The 16,136-nt window shown below is 45.0% G+C and overlaps 1 protein-coding gene across 1 annotated transcript in view; it reads right to left on the reverse strand.

Annotated features, from left to right (window-relative positions):
* wdfy3 (WD repeat and FYVE domain containing 3) overlaps positions 1–16,136 on the reverse strand; it is a 172,191-nt gene that overhangs the window by 80,144 nt on the left and 75,911 nt on the right. Inside the window, exons 18-20 of the mRNA XM_063195219.1 lie at positions 12,686–12,798; positions 10,669–10,906; positions 5,433–5,533 (exon numbers count right to left, since the gene is read on the reverse strand). Of these exons, the coding sequence (XP_063051289.1) occupies positions 5,433–5,533; positions 10,669–10,906; positions 12,686–12,798 (452 nt within the window). The remainder of the gene's footprint in view (positions 1–5,432; positions 5,534–10,668; positions 10,907–12,685; positions 12,799–16,136) is intronic.

Below are 16,136 nucleotides of genomic sequence, written 5' to 3' on the forward strand. Positions count from 1 at the left end.
AGGCAGCAAGGTAGCCGCATATAATGATGCTCCCACCACCATACTCAGAAGAGGAGATGTAACCAAGAATAGCTAAAAATGGGATTCATTCTGCCAATCTAAAATCAATGGGGTTTCTGTCCAAAAAAATATTGCTGCACCTTTGAGGTTTGCGAAAAAGCATTTATATGCTTCATAGAATTACTGCAAAATATTCTGTAGACCAACGTTGAAACCAAAGTTGAATTGTTCAGGGGAACACACAATGTCATGTTTGGAGGAGAACTGGAGAACCACACCTTCACCAAAACATCATCTCCGCCTTTGAGTATGGTGCCGGGAGCATCATTATATGCGGCTACCTTGCTGCCTCAGGCCCTTTTGAGTTTGCTATCATCAGTGGAACAATGAACTCAGAAGTTTATCGAGATATTTCACAGAAAAAAAGTGAGGTAGTCTGTCACACAGTTGAAGCACACAAGAGGATGGGTGCTGAAATGTGACAACAACCCATACTTTAGAAGCAAATCGACTTTAGAATGGCTTCATAATAATGAAATACACATTCTGGAATAGCCCAGTCAAAGCCCTGACAAAAAACAATTGAGATTATATGGCATGAAGTCAAGAAAGCTATGCACTCCAGACATCCCACAAACCTTGCTGACGAGAGGCAGTTTTCTAAAGAAGAGGGAGACCAGATACATCCAGATTGTTTTGTTAATCTGATCTGCAACTACAGGAAACATCTGGTTGAGGTTATTGCGACTAACTTAGGGTTAAAACCTATTGAATGCAAAGGTGTACTTACTTATGCCTTGCTGTCCTGTGAATGTTTACATCTTATGGCCAATGAAAATATGAAAACTTGTAAATGTTTGCGTTGAATTAATTAAAGCAGACTCTGGTTGTTCCTTCTTGCGATTTCCGGGAAGATCAGACCATGTTTTATGACCAATTTTGACAGAAAGGTAAGAAATTTCAAAGGGTGTACAAACTTTTTCCTGGGACTGTATATTAAGTTGCATATTGGATCATTCACAGCAGGTGGTAAATGTATTAATATTATGAGCATGACAGCACTGCTATGGAGAGGTTCAAAGCCTCTTTTTCAGACTTTGATTCTAAGACTTTCTTATACAATCCCCTTCAATTTCACATATTCACATGGCAAATGCATTGCGAGGATTATGGTGATAAGGAAAGGCAATTCAGACGCAGACTTTTCCAATATGATGGATTAACTTGGAAACCATGTGGAAGTGAACACGAGAACACTGGGCCCAGCTGTGTCTTTGGGGTGAAACTGTAATCGTAGAGGTCTTAAAGAATTAAAGGCTGTCTCCTTTCAGATTTTCTTAATTATCTACCGCATTATAAAACACCGGTATGTAACAGTAACTATGTTTGGTAGTCCTATATAAACCATAGGACCACTGCAAAACAAACAGTTACCACTTACTTATGCAGTCTCAATTAAGATGCATAATTTCTGTACAAGTAAACTTTAAAAGCTACATTTCATCTGGTAATTTTTCATCGCCTGGAGCCAATGAACTAAAATATTCTCGCTGAGTCTCCAAAATGCTGCTCGTGGTCGTTTACCACTCCCATTAGGACTACGATAAAGATCAGCCATCACAGCAAGACACCACCCAGCAGCACTTTTCATGCCACAGAAATACATAGCGGCCAAGAATAGGCACTTCATTCTCTTAACATTAGACACAAGGTGCATGGCATCCAAAACTCACAGGAGAGAGTGAGAAGGGCAGTGAGCATGACAAATAGACAGAGAGAGAGAGAGAGAGAGAGAGAGAGAGAGAGAGAGAGAGAGAAACAGAAGAGAGCGAAAGAGAGAGCGAGAGAGAAACAGATGGACAGAGAGAAACAGAAAAAAGTGAGAGAGAGAGAGAGAGAGAAACAGAAAGAGAGAGAGAGACAGAAAACAGAGATGGATGGGAGGGAGGGTGAAAAGAGGGAGGGAAAGAAAATAGAGAGATGGAGAGAGATGAAGAAAGAGGGTGAAGAGAGAGTGCAGAGAGATAGAGATAAACGCAGAGAAAAGGAGGGAGAGGGGGAGAGAGAGAGAGTAGGAGGAAGGGATGAAGAGAGAGAGAAAGGGGGAAGAGGGGAAGGGGAGAGAAAGAGAGACAGAGAAAGAGAGCAAGGTAGAGCATGATAGATAGTGATGGAGATATATTGAGAGATATGGAAAGAGGAGGGTGAGTGAGAAAAAGAAACAGAGAGAGGAGGGTGGAGATGGAGATGTTGTTCTCTCCTCTCCTCATCTCTCTCTCTTCTCTGCTGCAGCAGCAGTTTCCTCAGAGTTGGGGAGAGCACCATGACGTCACCCTGCTAAATGGGTCAGACTCAGCCAGCCGTGCGGCTGTCTGCAGAGTGCAGAGAGGAGAGAGGAGAGAGGAGAGAAGGAAGAGGAGAGAGGAGAATGGAGAGAGGAGAGAGGAGAATGGAGAGAGGAGAGAGGAGAGAGGAGAATGGAGAGAGGAGAGAGGAGAACGGAGAGAGGAGAGGGTAACACTTTAGAATAATGGATGCAAAAAAGCATTATAAAGGCTTAATAAATAATTAACTATTGATGAACAAAACATTAACAAACGTTTGTAAATGACTAGGAAATGTAAACAAATGCTTGTAAATGACTAGGAAATGCTATGTTAATATTTTATATTTATCAAACATTTACAAGTTGCTTGTAAATGAATAAAATACTTTATTATAAGGTGTGTAAAATCTTGCATATATCATTTGTAGATATTTTATAAAGCATTAATAAAACTTAGTTAATAATAAAAACATTTGTTAATGTTTTATTCATCATTAGTTAATTATTTACTGAGTCTTTACTAAGGAACATTATTATAAAGTGTTACCGAGGAGAGAGGAGAGAAGGAGAGAGGAGAGAGGAGAATGGAAAGAGGAGAGAGGAGAGAGGAGAGAGGAGAATGGAGAGAGGAGAGAAGAGAGAAGAGAGAGGAGAGAGGAGAGGGAAGAGGAGAGAGGAGAGAGGAGAGAGGAGAGAGGAGAGAGGAGAGAGGAGAGAGGAGAGATGAGAGAGGAGAGAGGAGAGAGGAGAGGAGAGATGGAAAGAGGAGAGAGGAGAAAGGAAAGAGGAGAGAGGGGAGAGGAAAGAGGAGGGAGGAGAGAAGAGAAAGGAGAGAGGGGAGAGGAGAGAGGGGAGAGGAGAGGAGAAGAGAGAGGAGAGAGGGAAGAAGAGAGATGAGAGAGGAGAAAGGAGAGAGGAGAGAGGAGAGAGGGGAGAGGGGAGAGGAGAGGAGAAGAGAGAAGAGAGAGGAGAGAGGGAAGAAGAAAGATGAGAGAGGAGAAAGGAAAGAGGAGAGAGGATAGATGGAAAGAGGAGAGAGGAGAGAGAGAAGAGAGAGGGGAGAGGGAAGAGGAGAGAGGAGAGAGGAGATGGGAAGAGGAGAAGAGGAGGGGAGAGATGGAAAGAGGAGGAGAGGATAGATGGAAAGAGGAGAGAGGAGAGATGAGAGATGGAAAGAAGAGAGAGGGGAGAGGGAATCCAGCCAGCTCCAGCAGCAGCAGTAGGCCCAGCGTTTGCACTCATAAATACTACAGCACCCAGAGTGCACTGCACCAACCCGTAGGCAGCACTCAGCCTGTCTGCACCACTTACAATACCTCACAGAGGTAGGCACTGATGCTCAAACAGCTACTGTTGCTGCTTGAGACAAGCCTGCGCTAGAGACACGCTGAAATACACGCTGAAAAAAAAGATTAATGCAGACGGAGGTGTGTGTGTGTGTGTGTGTGTGTGTGTGTGTGTGTGTGTGTGTGTGTGTGTGTGTGTGTGTGTGTGTGTGTGTGTGTGTGTGTGTGTGTGTGTGTGTGTGTGTGTGTGTGTACCTGTCAACCATCCCTACTTTCCTGGGAAACTCCCTAATTTTGACTAATTTCCCGATTTCTTCCCGATTTTAATTTTTTCCCGGAAATATCCTGGATTTTTCACATTATCAAAAAACACTGTCGGTCCAGTAATGGGGCACCTAAGTCTCCACCCATTCCGGGCGGCTCATGGGGCTGGGATACGCCAAAGCTTTTGACTGTGTTGTAATGGACTGATCAAAGCTATTTTCCGATCCACCTCGCATTCCCCCGTCGATCACACATATGCTGTAGCTCAGAATTAATGATAACCAATGGTGTGCTTGTTGACTTCACTTAGCAAGCGATTTTTGATTTGTGTGCGTGCAAAAATATACAATTATTTGGACTACACAACAGAAGTCGCATGTCCGACGTGCAGCCACTTAAGCCGCAGTGCAGCGGTAGGGTTGGCTGTGCCTCGGTTCACGTCAAATATGCGAGGCACACGTGTAGTCTCTTACACAGTTTTGCACAAAAGCTAAAATAACGTTTCTTGTGTGTCGAAAATGAGTGGTCTTACGACGCAAATCCAAACCTTTCAAATTCACTGCCATCATATGTGAAATCCGGAGCACATGCCAAACGGGATGAGGATTTAGCTTGACTCGCTCCATTAACTCTCATACAAAATTTTGAGAGCTCCAGCCCCACGGATCTGAAGTAGAAGGGCGTGACTTAGGTGCCCCATTATACCCACGGCCCTGTCCGACGAGCCACACCCCCTCTTGAAGAGAGGTACAGAGGGTCTTGCTTATCAAGCTACCTGCCAGAAGATTGTATGCCAGATATGACACCAAGAATTGAAGTTCCTTGAAAATATGAGCTCTCACCCTCGAGCTCCGTAGCGCTTGTGCGCCCACTCTTTTCCTCAGAAACCGTCAGTTCATGCAACGCATAAAACAGCCTCGGAACAGCGAATCATGCGATTAACCTAATCACAACCTGTACCAGCACGAAGTTTTGCACGAACAGACAACTTCTGCGACAAAACAACAAGAGGAAACTCATTGCGCTCATTGCACTGCTTCTCCACGCTATAAAACGTGTGCTGAGGGATTTTAGACAGTACTGTCTTTGCACGCGCGCTGTTGTGAAAAGCAGAGTAGAACGCACCGTCCGATCCGTCTCTGTCATCCCGTTGACTGTCAGAATTTGGCCTTTAGAAAATTTCCCGGATTTTGGCTTAAAAAATCGGAATTTTCCCGGATTTTGGGAGGTATGGTGTGTGTGTGTCTGTGTGCGTGTCTGTGTGTGTCTAGCCAAGGTACTTTAGGAGAGTTTTCTGACTTCATCACAACATTTGATGCAGTGGCACTCTGAGTTTGTGTGTGTGTTTTTGTGTGTGTGCAAGTGTGTGTGTGTGTGTGTGTGTGTGTGCGTGTGTGTGTGTGTGTGTGTGTGTGCAAGTATGTGTGTGTGTGTGTGTGTGTGCAAGTATGTGTGTGTGTGTGTGTGTGTGTGTGTGTGTGTGTGCGTGTGTGTGTGCGTGTGTGTGTGCAAGTGTGTGTGTGTGTGCAAGTGTGTGTGTAAAACCATCTACTAACCAGCTCCCATGCCGCTGAGCACAGCTCCATCGCTAACCCCAGATGTGTTGGCGTTGTTGGAGGGGGCGTTATGGGGGGCCAGGCTGGGCAGGAACAGACAGCTGTGGAATACACACACACACACACACACACACACACACACACACACACACACACACACACACACACACACACACACACACACACACAGATGAGGCATTATGGGAGGGGGGCCAGGCTGGGCAGAAATGGCACAGCTGCACAACAAATTCCCAGAAAAAACACAACAAAAACATCCCCGTGTCATTTTGCACAACATGGTGGCTTATCATACAAAAAAACACAGAAATATTTTTAGCAGGTGCATCTTAACACGCACAAGTGCCAACCTGTCAGTACCGTGCAGTTTCAAATTCCCAAAAGTGCAGAACCACACACGCAAATATGCACACACAAACACGCACACACAAACACGCACACACATACATACGCCATCTGCGAGTCTCTTACACAACATTGGTGGGGGCAAAAACAACTATTACGGACATTGTGTGTTATAAATAATGCAATGTGTCGAAACCAAAGCTCCAAGGTCCAGCTGCAGACAGGCAGTGCCTACACTTATCAAAGCGCGTATGTGCGTGTCTGTGTGTGTGAGAACGAGAGCGAGAGCGAGAGAGAGAGAGAGAGAGAGAGAGAGAGAGAGAGAGAGAGAGAGAGAGAGAGAGAGAGATAGAGAGAGATAGAGAGAGATAGAGAGAGATAGAGAGAGATAGAGAGAGATAGAGAGAGATAGAGAGAGAATGGTTGGCTTGTCAGACTGGTGTCCAGTGTCCGCCTGCACTCCTCATGTGAAGACAGCCACAGGCCTTTCACTTCACAAGAAGAGGGTGAGAAGTGTTCATCAACACACACACACACACACACACACACACACACACACACACACACACACACACACACACACACACACACACACACACACACACACACACACACACACACACACACACACACACACACACACACACACACACACACACACACACACGTATGCTATACTGTATTAGCTCTTTGTGCAGTATAAACATAGAAGCAGGGCTCTAAATTAACACCAGCCAACTGGCCAAATGCTGGTGAAATTTCAGTTACTAACCATTACTAGCCATTTTGGCTAGTGATGAAAAAAAGTTAATATAGAGCCCTTCATAGAAGGTCTCCATGTTCCCACCATCCACCGCAATACTAAACCTGAAGACAAAAAAAAGAACAATGAAATAACCGTGTGTGTGTGTGTGTGTGTGTGTGTGTGTGTGTGTGTGTGTGTGTGTGTGTGTGTGTGTGTGTGTGTGTGTGTGTGTGTGTGTGTGTGTGTGGCTTAATTAATGAACCTGCTTTCCCTTCAGTCACCACTTCATCACCAGCTCTCTTCTTTCTACCACACAAACACACCTGCTCCAGGATCTCTCTCTCTCTCTCTCTCTCTCTTTCTCTCTCCACCGCATTTCACATTATTACGCAAATGACATTTTTTTCCCTTTTCCCAAATAGTCAATAGAAATGACAGTCGTCATAATTTTCAAGTAATCAGCCATTAGAGTACAATTCAAAAGTTTTTGAATGAACCTTCCAATGATAACGGTATTTTTTTAAATAATAAAAAACTTAAAATGCCCAAAATGCTCTGTTCCAAATTATTACGCAAAACAGTTTTGTAGTGTTGTAATACACATTTCTTTCTTTTTTTCCCATTTACATCAAAACAGTTGGCATTTGGTACCTTCTAAATTACATTTCGATGTTCAAAACTTGGTCATAAGCTGTAACTGGAATGCTGTGCTTAACATTGAAGTCAATGGCAGGGCATTGCATGGGAGTTATGGAAGCCTAGATATCCTTGATGCTTTGCTCTCAGCTGTTTTTGTTTGTTTGGTCTGGTGACCCACACTTCACTCTTCAATATACCCGTAGATTTCCATGCCACGTGTAGGTGCTTTGGAGGTGATGACATTCTAACTCACCAGACATAGCATCCCATTCATTTTCAATGGGGTTTTTATGTCTGGTGCGTTAGAATGTCATCACCTCAAAAGCACCTAAACGTGGCATGGAAATCTACGGGTATATTGAAGAGTGAAGTGTGGGTCACCAGACCAAACAAACAAAAACAGCTGAGAGCAAAGCATCAAGGATATCTGGGCTTCCATAACTCCCATGCAATGCCCTACCATTGACTTCAATGTTAATCGCAGCATTCCAGTTACTAAGACAAAGAGCTTATCACCAAGTATTGAACATTGAAATGTAATTTAGAAGGTACCAAATTCCAACTGTTTTGAGGTAAATGGGAAAAAAAGAAAGAAATTTGGATTACAACACTACAAAACTATTTTGCGTAATAATGTGGAACAGAGCATTTAAAGTTTTTTATTATTTAAAAAAATACTGTTATCATTGGAAGGTTCATTCAAAAACTTTTAAATTGTACTCTAATGGCTGATGACTTGAAAATTATGACGACTGTCATTTGTATTGATTATTTGGGGAAACAGCGAAAAATGTCATTTGCATAATAATGTGGAATGCGGTGTATGTCTTTTAAGTCTGTCTATCCACCATCTCATGTCCACAGTCCCACAGTGGGGTTCCTCGTCCTAAACGGGTCGCTTGCCCCCCCTTTTCCTACTCTGTTTCCTCTGATCCCCCATCCTCTCCATCTATCGCTCATCCACTTTCTCTTAAACTCGTTCACTCCTCCGCCCCCGCAGATGTGTCTACGTCAGCCTAGCTGAGTATGGTTCTCTACCCCCATTCTCTCTATCTCTCTCTTTCTCTCTGCCCTCTCTCTCTCCGTTATCCCATGTCCTGTTTTCCTCTCTCCCTCGCTCATTCATTCATTCATTTCATCCATTCATCCCCCCATTTTTCATTCAGCCTCACACAGATGTTACCCCTCATATATTCTAATCTCTCTCTCTCTCTCTCTCTCTCTCTCTCTCTCTCTCTCTCTCTCTCTCTCTCTCTCTCTCTCTCTCTCTCTCTCTCTCTCTCTCTCTCTCTCTCTCTCTCTCTCTCTCTCTCTCTCTCTCTCTCTCTCTCTCTCTCTCTCTGTCTCTCTCTCTCTCTCTCTCTCTCTCTCTCTCTCTCTCTCGGCAGGAATGTCACTGATGAATATTTCATGTAAGCAGATGGGCGCCTGGTGCTGCTGGAGCTGGAGCATAACACACACACACATGCGCACGCGCACACACTGTTGTGGCGGTGCACACACATACACGTATACACAAACACACACACACACGTATACACACACACACACATACGCACCCATGTGAGCATGCATGCACGCACGCAAACACGCACACAAGAATGGGCACACAAGCACACACACGCACACAAGCAGACCTACACACACACACACACACACGCAGTGTTTCCCCTGGTTGTCCCCGTCTCGCAAACCTAGCCACCATGTTCTATTCAGCCCTCTCAGGCCACATGTATTTATAATGCATGTGGGGACATAAGGGATTGTAAATAAATAGAAATAAGAGGGGGGGAAGGTTGGCATAAATGAACACAAAACATATTGAGGAAAAGTAGTGTGTGGCTGGGTTTCACTGACATTTCTAATAGCTATTCAGAAGTCAACAATGGTACGGCCTTGATGGTAGTGCACACAGTTAGGTGCGCGGTGAAATGCTTTCTGAATATGGCACCAGTATGCAGTCTTTCATCTCTATGCACTCCCACTGTCTCTTCCTGATAAACTGTAATACTCCAAATTAGCTTTTTTATCACCAGCCAAAGTGGCTAGTAGATGTTAATCTTACCAGCCAGAAACACACTCACTAATGGGTCACAAAGTAGCTGGTAAGTTGGTCCTGCAGATATGTGTGGGGCATCAAAACACAGTGCAGCGTCTGCTGGTGTCTGGTCAGCATGTGTGTGGTGTCGGGGCTGAATAAATAGTTCTCCTTTGGCTGGCTCTGAGTTTGGGGTGTCTGGACACCATTCTGCTCCAGGCTTCCCAGCAGACACCCTCCTGCAGCCGGTCTTCACCAGATGTTCCCCTTCACTAAGACTGACTTGCATGGGTGGATATGAAACATGAGCTGCCAATGTCGACAGCACTGATGAACTGAAAAAAAGATTCTTACTAAAGTCTTGCTTTGAACTTGTGAGGTGTGCCTTATACATGTATTTTAAAAAGCAGACTTGCAACTAGGCTGACAGAAAAAGGTGTGAATGGTCTTTTGTTTAGAGCAGGGGTGGGGAACCTATGTCTCGAGGGCCATTTATGGTTTGTGCTTATAATACGGCCCTCGGAGGACTTTTACGGCCCTTGTAGGAATTTGAAGTGGCCCTTCGAATGAAAAAGGTTCCCCACCCCTGGTTTAGAGCACCAATCATCATCAACAGATCACCAATTTCAAGCAGAAATTTTGACGGTATTCAGCCATGGACGTCATTAGACATCGTTCAGGCATTATCAGAATGGTCTGTCTTGAATCAGCCATTTCAGCAGCTGTTCTTTTCATGGTCAAAACAATTTAAAATATTTCTATGTTCTCACGCTAATACAGTGGAGTACATTTCCAAAGGCTGACACATATAAACACAGAGAGACAGACAAACAAGCACATGGACAGCCAGGTAACAAAGAAACAAGGAAAAGAAGTCACACACAAGAGGCTGCAAGCAAATCAGGGAAAACTGTTGTGATTTCCATTCAGCTCTGTGCACGACTCCTTTTGATCATTCCTGCTTTGCCCTTTTTGGAATTACGCAGAGGGAAATGCTCCAAAAGACGTAATTTTCACCTTTCAAAAGAAATGTTTACCGAACACTTGTTTGAATTTGTCCATTTATTCATTACACAGTGCACAAGAAACCTGATGACGCACAGAGGCAAAATGCGCTGTACCTTCTGAATAAATGAACAAAGTCAAAGTGTGCAGTGAACATTTTCTATTTGCTTTCATCTGTTGTACCAGGCAAAGAAATGGTAAGTGGACTGCATTTATATAGTGCCTTTCCACTCCTTCGAGTAAGCAGAGCACTTCACATTGTATGACTCACATTCACCCACCGATGGCAGTGGCTGCCACGCAGGGTACCACCCTGCCACCAGGAGCAACTTTGGGTTAAGTATCTTGCTTCAGGACACATCGATTGGGTCAGGCAGAGTGGGGCTTGAGCCTGCAACCTTCTAATCCACCTCTGCCCAAATAAGACAGCCATCGCTGGACCTTACCCGAAGCCCTCGAGTGAGGTGTCGAACTCCACGAAGGCGGGTGTGACGGCCGAGCCGTGCAGCCGGATGTCGTGCGGCGTGGTCATGGAGACCAGGCACTTGACGCGCGTCAGGGGCACGGTGCTGTCCTCGGACGAGCGCACCAGGCTGCGGCTTATGCGGTACTGGCTGCTGTCCTCCGTAGTCACCGAGAACACACTGTCCGGACCGAAGCCCTCCATCGACGTAGTCATGCTACCTGATAGGGCAGAAGAGAGAGGGAGGGAGATGTCAACAACTGATACATAGTTAGGATTACAAAGGGGGCGTTAGCCTGAGGTGCATTTCTCGACAATGTTGCCGGTAACTACACTACTTGGTTGCAATGTGATCTCCCATAGGCTAAGTGGTTAGCAACATTAGTTTTAAGAAACACAGCCCTGGGTGGCCATCATAAGTTCCAAAACATCACTTCTATGTAGGACTTGCTTACTGGAAACTGGTTCATAAAACATGTGCTATAGCAATTGTATCCAAAGTATATGTAGCAATAAAGCTAAACTGAAACATCATGATCATGTGATCAACTTGACAGTGAAAGTCATGCTATGATTGCTATGATTCACTTGGTGGAATCCCATCTAGGGTCCAGTCCCTTATCCAAACGTTGACTTGACCTCTGTGGAGAAAACAAATAAGTTTACGCCGCTGTCAGGCTAGGCACAGCAACTTTTGGGGGACGCTTCCTATATTCAACATCCCGATTGCAAATGAGAAAATGCCCTTAGAGTTGCACTTGTGCGAGATATTGAATTAATCTTCTTGCGTTCTTGCAACATCATCGCGAGGCCACAACGGAAGACAGGAGTTTGGATAATGGAATTTACCCCTTATTTTGAGTCTATCCATTTATTTCAGTTTGAACACTGAGCCAATTCCACTTCCCCTTTCCCTCCCTATCACTTCCTCTCAACTGTGGACGATAAAGGGTTAATAATAACATTCCCGCCATTCAGTGATGAGATGCAGAAGCCCAAAGAGTTTTCAGACAGAGAAACAAGGACTAACAAGCTCTCTGTTGGAGGCTCTTGAAGAAACTACTGTACAGAGATTAATAAGGTGTGTGTGTGTGTGTGTGTGTGTGTGTGTGTGTGTGTGTGTGTGTGTGTGTGTGTGTGTGTGTGTGTGTGTGTGTGTGTGTGTGTGTGTGTGTGTGTGTGTGTGTGTGTGTGTGTGTGTGTGTGTGTGTGTGTGTGTGTGTGTGTGTGTGTGTGTGTGTGTCTAAGCGCTTTGAGTCTGGAGGTAATTGATGACTTTTTAAAGACGCTTAGTGAAATTTAAAATGTCCATCCTACCCTGCAGACGAACGTGCACGCATCCACACACTCAAACATTCACTAACACACAAAGCCTGGTGAGCAAGATATAACACTTCCAATAGTAGGATTAATTTGAGGGAAATTAAAGAGGCTTGTGTATTACTTCTCATCTCCGCCTGTAGCTGAGTGAGCTGAGCTTGTGTGTGTCTGTGCGTGTGTCTGTGCGTGTGTCTGTGCGTGTGTGTGTCTGTGCGCGTGTGTGTGTCTGTGCGTGTGTGTGTCTGTGCGTGTGTGTGTCTGTGCGTGTGTGTGTCTGTGTCTGTCTGTGCGTGTGTGTGTCTGTGCGTGTGCTTGTGTGTGTCTGTGCGTGTCTGTGCGTGTCTGTGCGTGTCTGTCTGTCTGTGTGTCTGTGCGCGTCTGTGCGTGTCTGTGTGTCTGTGTGTGTGTGTGTCTGTGCGTGTCTGTGCGTGTGTCTGTGTCTGTGCGTCTGTGTGCGTGTGTGTGTGTGTGTCTTGCGTGTGTCTGTGTGTCTGTGTGTCTGTGTGTCTGTGTGTCTGTGCGTCTGTGCGTCTGTGCGTCTGTCTGTCTGTGTGTCTGTCTGTCTGTCTGTCTGTCTGTCTGTCTGTCTGTCTGTCTGTCTGTCTGTCTGTCTGTCTGTCTGTCTGTCTGTGTGTGTGTGTGTGTGTGTGTGTGTGTGTGTGTGTGTGTGTGTGTCTTACTTCTCATCTCCGCCTCGTAGCTGAGTGAGCTGGGCTTGTGTACTCTGTACTGTTTCAGCAGCTTCTTGTCCCAGGCTCCGCAGTTCAGTGGGTTGCCCAGCCTCAGGAACTCTCTGTCAAGGCCGACACACACACACACACACACACACACACACACACACACACACACACACACACACAGAAACACACACACACAGAAACACACACACACAGAAACACACACACACAGAAACACACACACACAGAAACACACACACACAGAAACACACACACGCACACGCACACAATACATCAGATGAGCTGAGAGGCAGAATGCAGAGCCCAAAACACAAAAATAAAGACAACAACAGTATATCAGTAGTGAGAGTCAGATATCCGCTCCAAAAGGTCTTCTCTTGCTCCAAGGCTACTCAAGTGTACACCACAGCGAGGTAACAGTACAGTAACAGTCCGTGGGAGACAGCGGACAGATTTACTCAAGTTGGAAGATTTTTGCCCAAAGCTGGCAACACTAAGCTGCAAGCATTGAGTCTTACTAGAATGGACTGTTGGGCTGGCATGGTGGTCTGGCTGTCTCGGCGTGTGGGTGTGATTGGGATTGAGATGGGGATGTAGCCAGAGGCAGAACCATGATGAATACAAATTATGAGGAAAAAGGAAGGGCACAAAGGTAATAATCATACTACTACTAATAATAATAATAAAAGTAGACATTATTACTTTTGACAATGATCATTGGCATCAACCATTAAGAAGATGATTTATAAAGAAATAGGAGGTTGGCATGAATATAATAATACCTCCATTACTGATAATATCCATTGGTAACGTCCATAGCATTATCAACATAATGAGACATTGTTACAGCACAACAATGATCATTCTCATAAACACTTTTATAACACAAAACAGACCATGAAGAGAAATAGGCCTGGCTATTGACATGTCATGATGTCACAGAGTGAAAGGTGACGTACTGACAGAGAGATGGGAACAGACAGACAGAGACAAAGAGACAGAGACAGAGAGACAGAGACAGAGAGAGAGAGAGAGAGAGAGAGAGAGAGAGAGAGACAGAGAGAGAGACAGAGAGAGAGAGAGAGAGAGAGAGAGAGAGAGAGAGAGAGAGAGAGAGAGAGAGAGAGAGCCAGGGAGAAAATGGTCCCATCATGGCCGGGGACTGTAACAGTGAGTTAGGAAGACATTTACCCAGAGAGTAGCAGAGGACGATGGAGAAAAAAAACTCGGACAGATATGGCTCTGCAGAGAAGTGATAAGAGATAGAAGAGTGACAGGCAAACGGATAGATAAACGGATGGACAGACTGTAGAGTTGCAGAATGAGAAAGAGAGGAAAGGGATAGTGGTGAAGTGGGACTTTACTGTCTCTGTCAGTCTTGCCCTCAGGTGAAGCAGAGACCTTTAGGCAACTATTCATTGGAAAAACAGCTTCCTTTCTCTGTAACACACGCACACACGCACGCACGCACGCACACATACACACACACACACACACACACACTCACGCGCACACACACACACACACGCACACACACACATACACCCCTTGTCGTTGACGGGGGTCCGAGGGAGCGCCGGCAGCCCTCATCATCTCAGAGCACTCATGCGGAAAATGGAAAGCACTAATGCTGCACTGTGGCTGCCTGCACGCCCCCCGAGAGGAAGAGGGGGACAGAGACCGACAGAGAAAGAAAGAAAGAAGGAGAGGAGGGGCAGAGAGGAAAAGAGAGGGAGATATAGAGGGGAAGGAGGGGGAGATGGGGAGAGGGGAAAAGAGAGGGAAAAAGAGAGACAGTGAGGGAGAGAGAGAGAGAGAGAAACAGAGGGAGCGCTCCAGCGTATCCCCACCAGCTGAAATAGCAGAAGAGAGCGAGCGACCCTAATCTGATCGGCGGCCCGGCACTGCTTTCCATGCAAATCAACCCAGACTAATGTGATTCTTAGTTAGCGACTCAATTCCCTGGATCATAGAATAACCCCCCCTCGCGCCCCCCGCACCATCCTCCCCACCAGCCTCTCGTTACTGGTGGGGCTGGTGGAATGGGGTAAAAGGGGAGACTGGCTGGTGGGGGGTGATGGAGTAGCATGCCGGGGGTAATGCATCAGGCAAATCGAATGAGGAGTGGGGGGGTAATCGGTTGTTGTGATGGGAGGGAGCCAGCCAAACGGGGTTGCGGTGACTGACTGGGCGCATCTGGTGAGGGGGCGGAGATAAGATAATATAAACAACCATGGGGTGGTGTTGTGTCTGGGAAGTGATGGCCCGCAACCGTAACTAACGACGAGTGTAATGTTTCAAGCGAGAACTGGACAAGGTGGCTCCACGTCGAGGTCGCTTCTGTTGTTCTAACTGACGTTGTCGACAAATGTTAAAAACTAAGCTACTGTGTGGGATTTTAGTGTCACAAACATTAACTTTTTTTCAAAAACACACACACAGAACTTCTTATGTTGCTCCATATGTCAGAGCTGACTTAGAGTAAATTAAACAACTTTTACAAACGGTAGCTTTAATAGGCTACAGATGTAATTTTTACTCAAGCAGAACAAAGAGAAATGTATGTGTCCAGAAAAATGTCAATAGAGAATTAAACTGTACAAAAAAAATCATCACACTAGATTAATCCTCCAAAGTTTTGAATAATAAAACAGAATATTGAATGGACACATAGTAGTACACATAGATTAATACTGTACAGTATGTTGGCAGTAGAATGCAATAGGTTTGAGACCTTAAAGGGGCACTTCTGCCAATTTCAATACGCTGTTGTATTGCTCACGCTACCCTTGACTTGTCAGTACCAGGTGATGCCCGGTGAAGTTATCCTTTAAGAATTCTTAACTTCGTCAAGGGCTAAACACATTATCCATTCTCCTCTTTTGCGAGGAAAAACAGACCTGAGCGTGTCCGGTTCAAGAAGGCTTAGCAGGCATTTTTCATGTAAACACTCTTGACATTGTTCACACAACCTATACAGTACATGCACACACACAGGAACTGGAATACTGCTTCCTGTTGGACTTAGGCCAAGGCAGGAAGTACTTAGCACAACTCACACGTGGACAGAATCCAGGGTTGGCCTTATTATCCTCATAAACTACACCCTGTACAGTTAGGGCCATAAATATTTGGACATCTGCACAAATTTCCTTTTTGGTGCTGTACACCATCCCAATGGATTTGCAATTAAACAAACTAGATGTTCATTAACAGCAGACTTTCAACTTTAAAAGGAGGGTGTTTACGTCCAAATCGAATGAACTGTGAAGGAATTATGACATTTTCTATCAGTGCCACCCCATTTTTAAGGGACCAAAAGTAATTGGACAGTCTAGTATTTATACATCAAACTTTCATTTTTTAATTATTTGGTTGCAAATACTTTCCAGTCAGTTACAGCCTGTAATTTGCAATCCATAGACATCAATAG

This window comes from Engraulis encrasicolus, chromosome 3, assembly GCF_034702125.1.
Source record: "Engraulis encrasicolus isolate BLACKSEA-1 chromosome 3, IST_EnEncr_1.0, whole genome shotgun sequence".
Classification (NCBI taxonomy): Eukaryota; Metazoa; Chordata; class Actinopteri; order Clupeiformes; family Engraulidae; genus Engraulis; species Engraulis encrasicolus.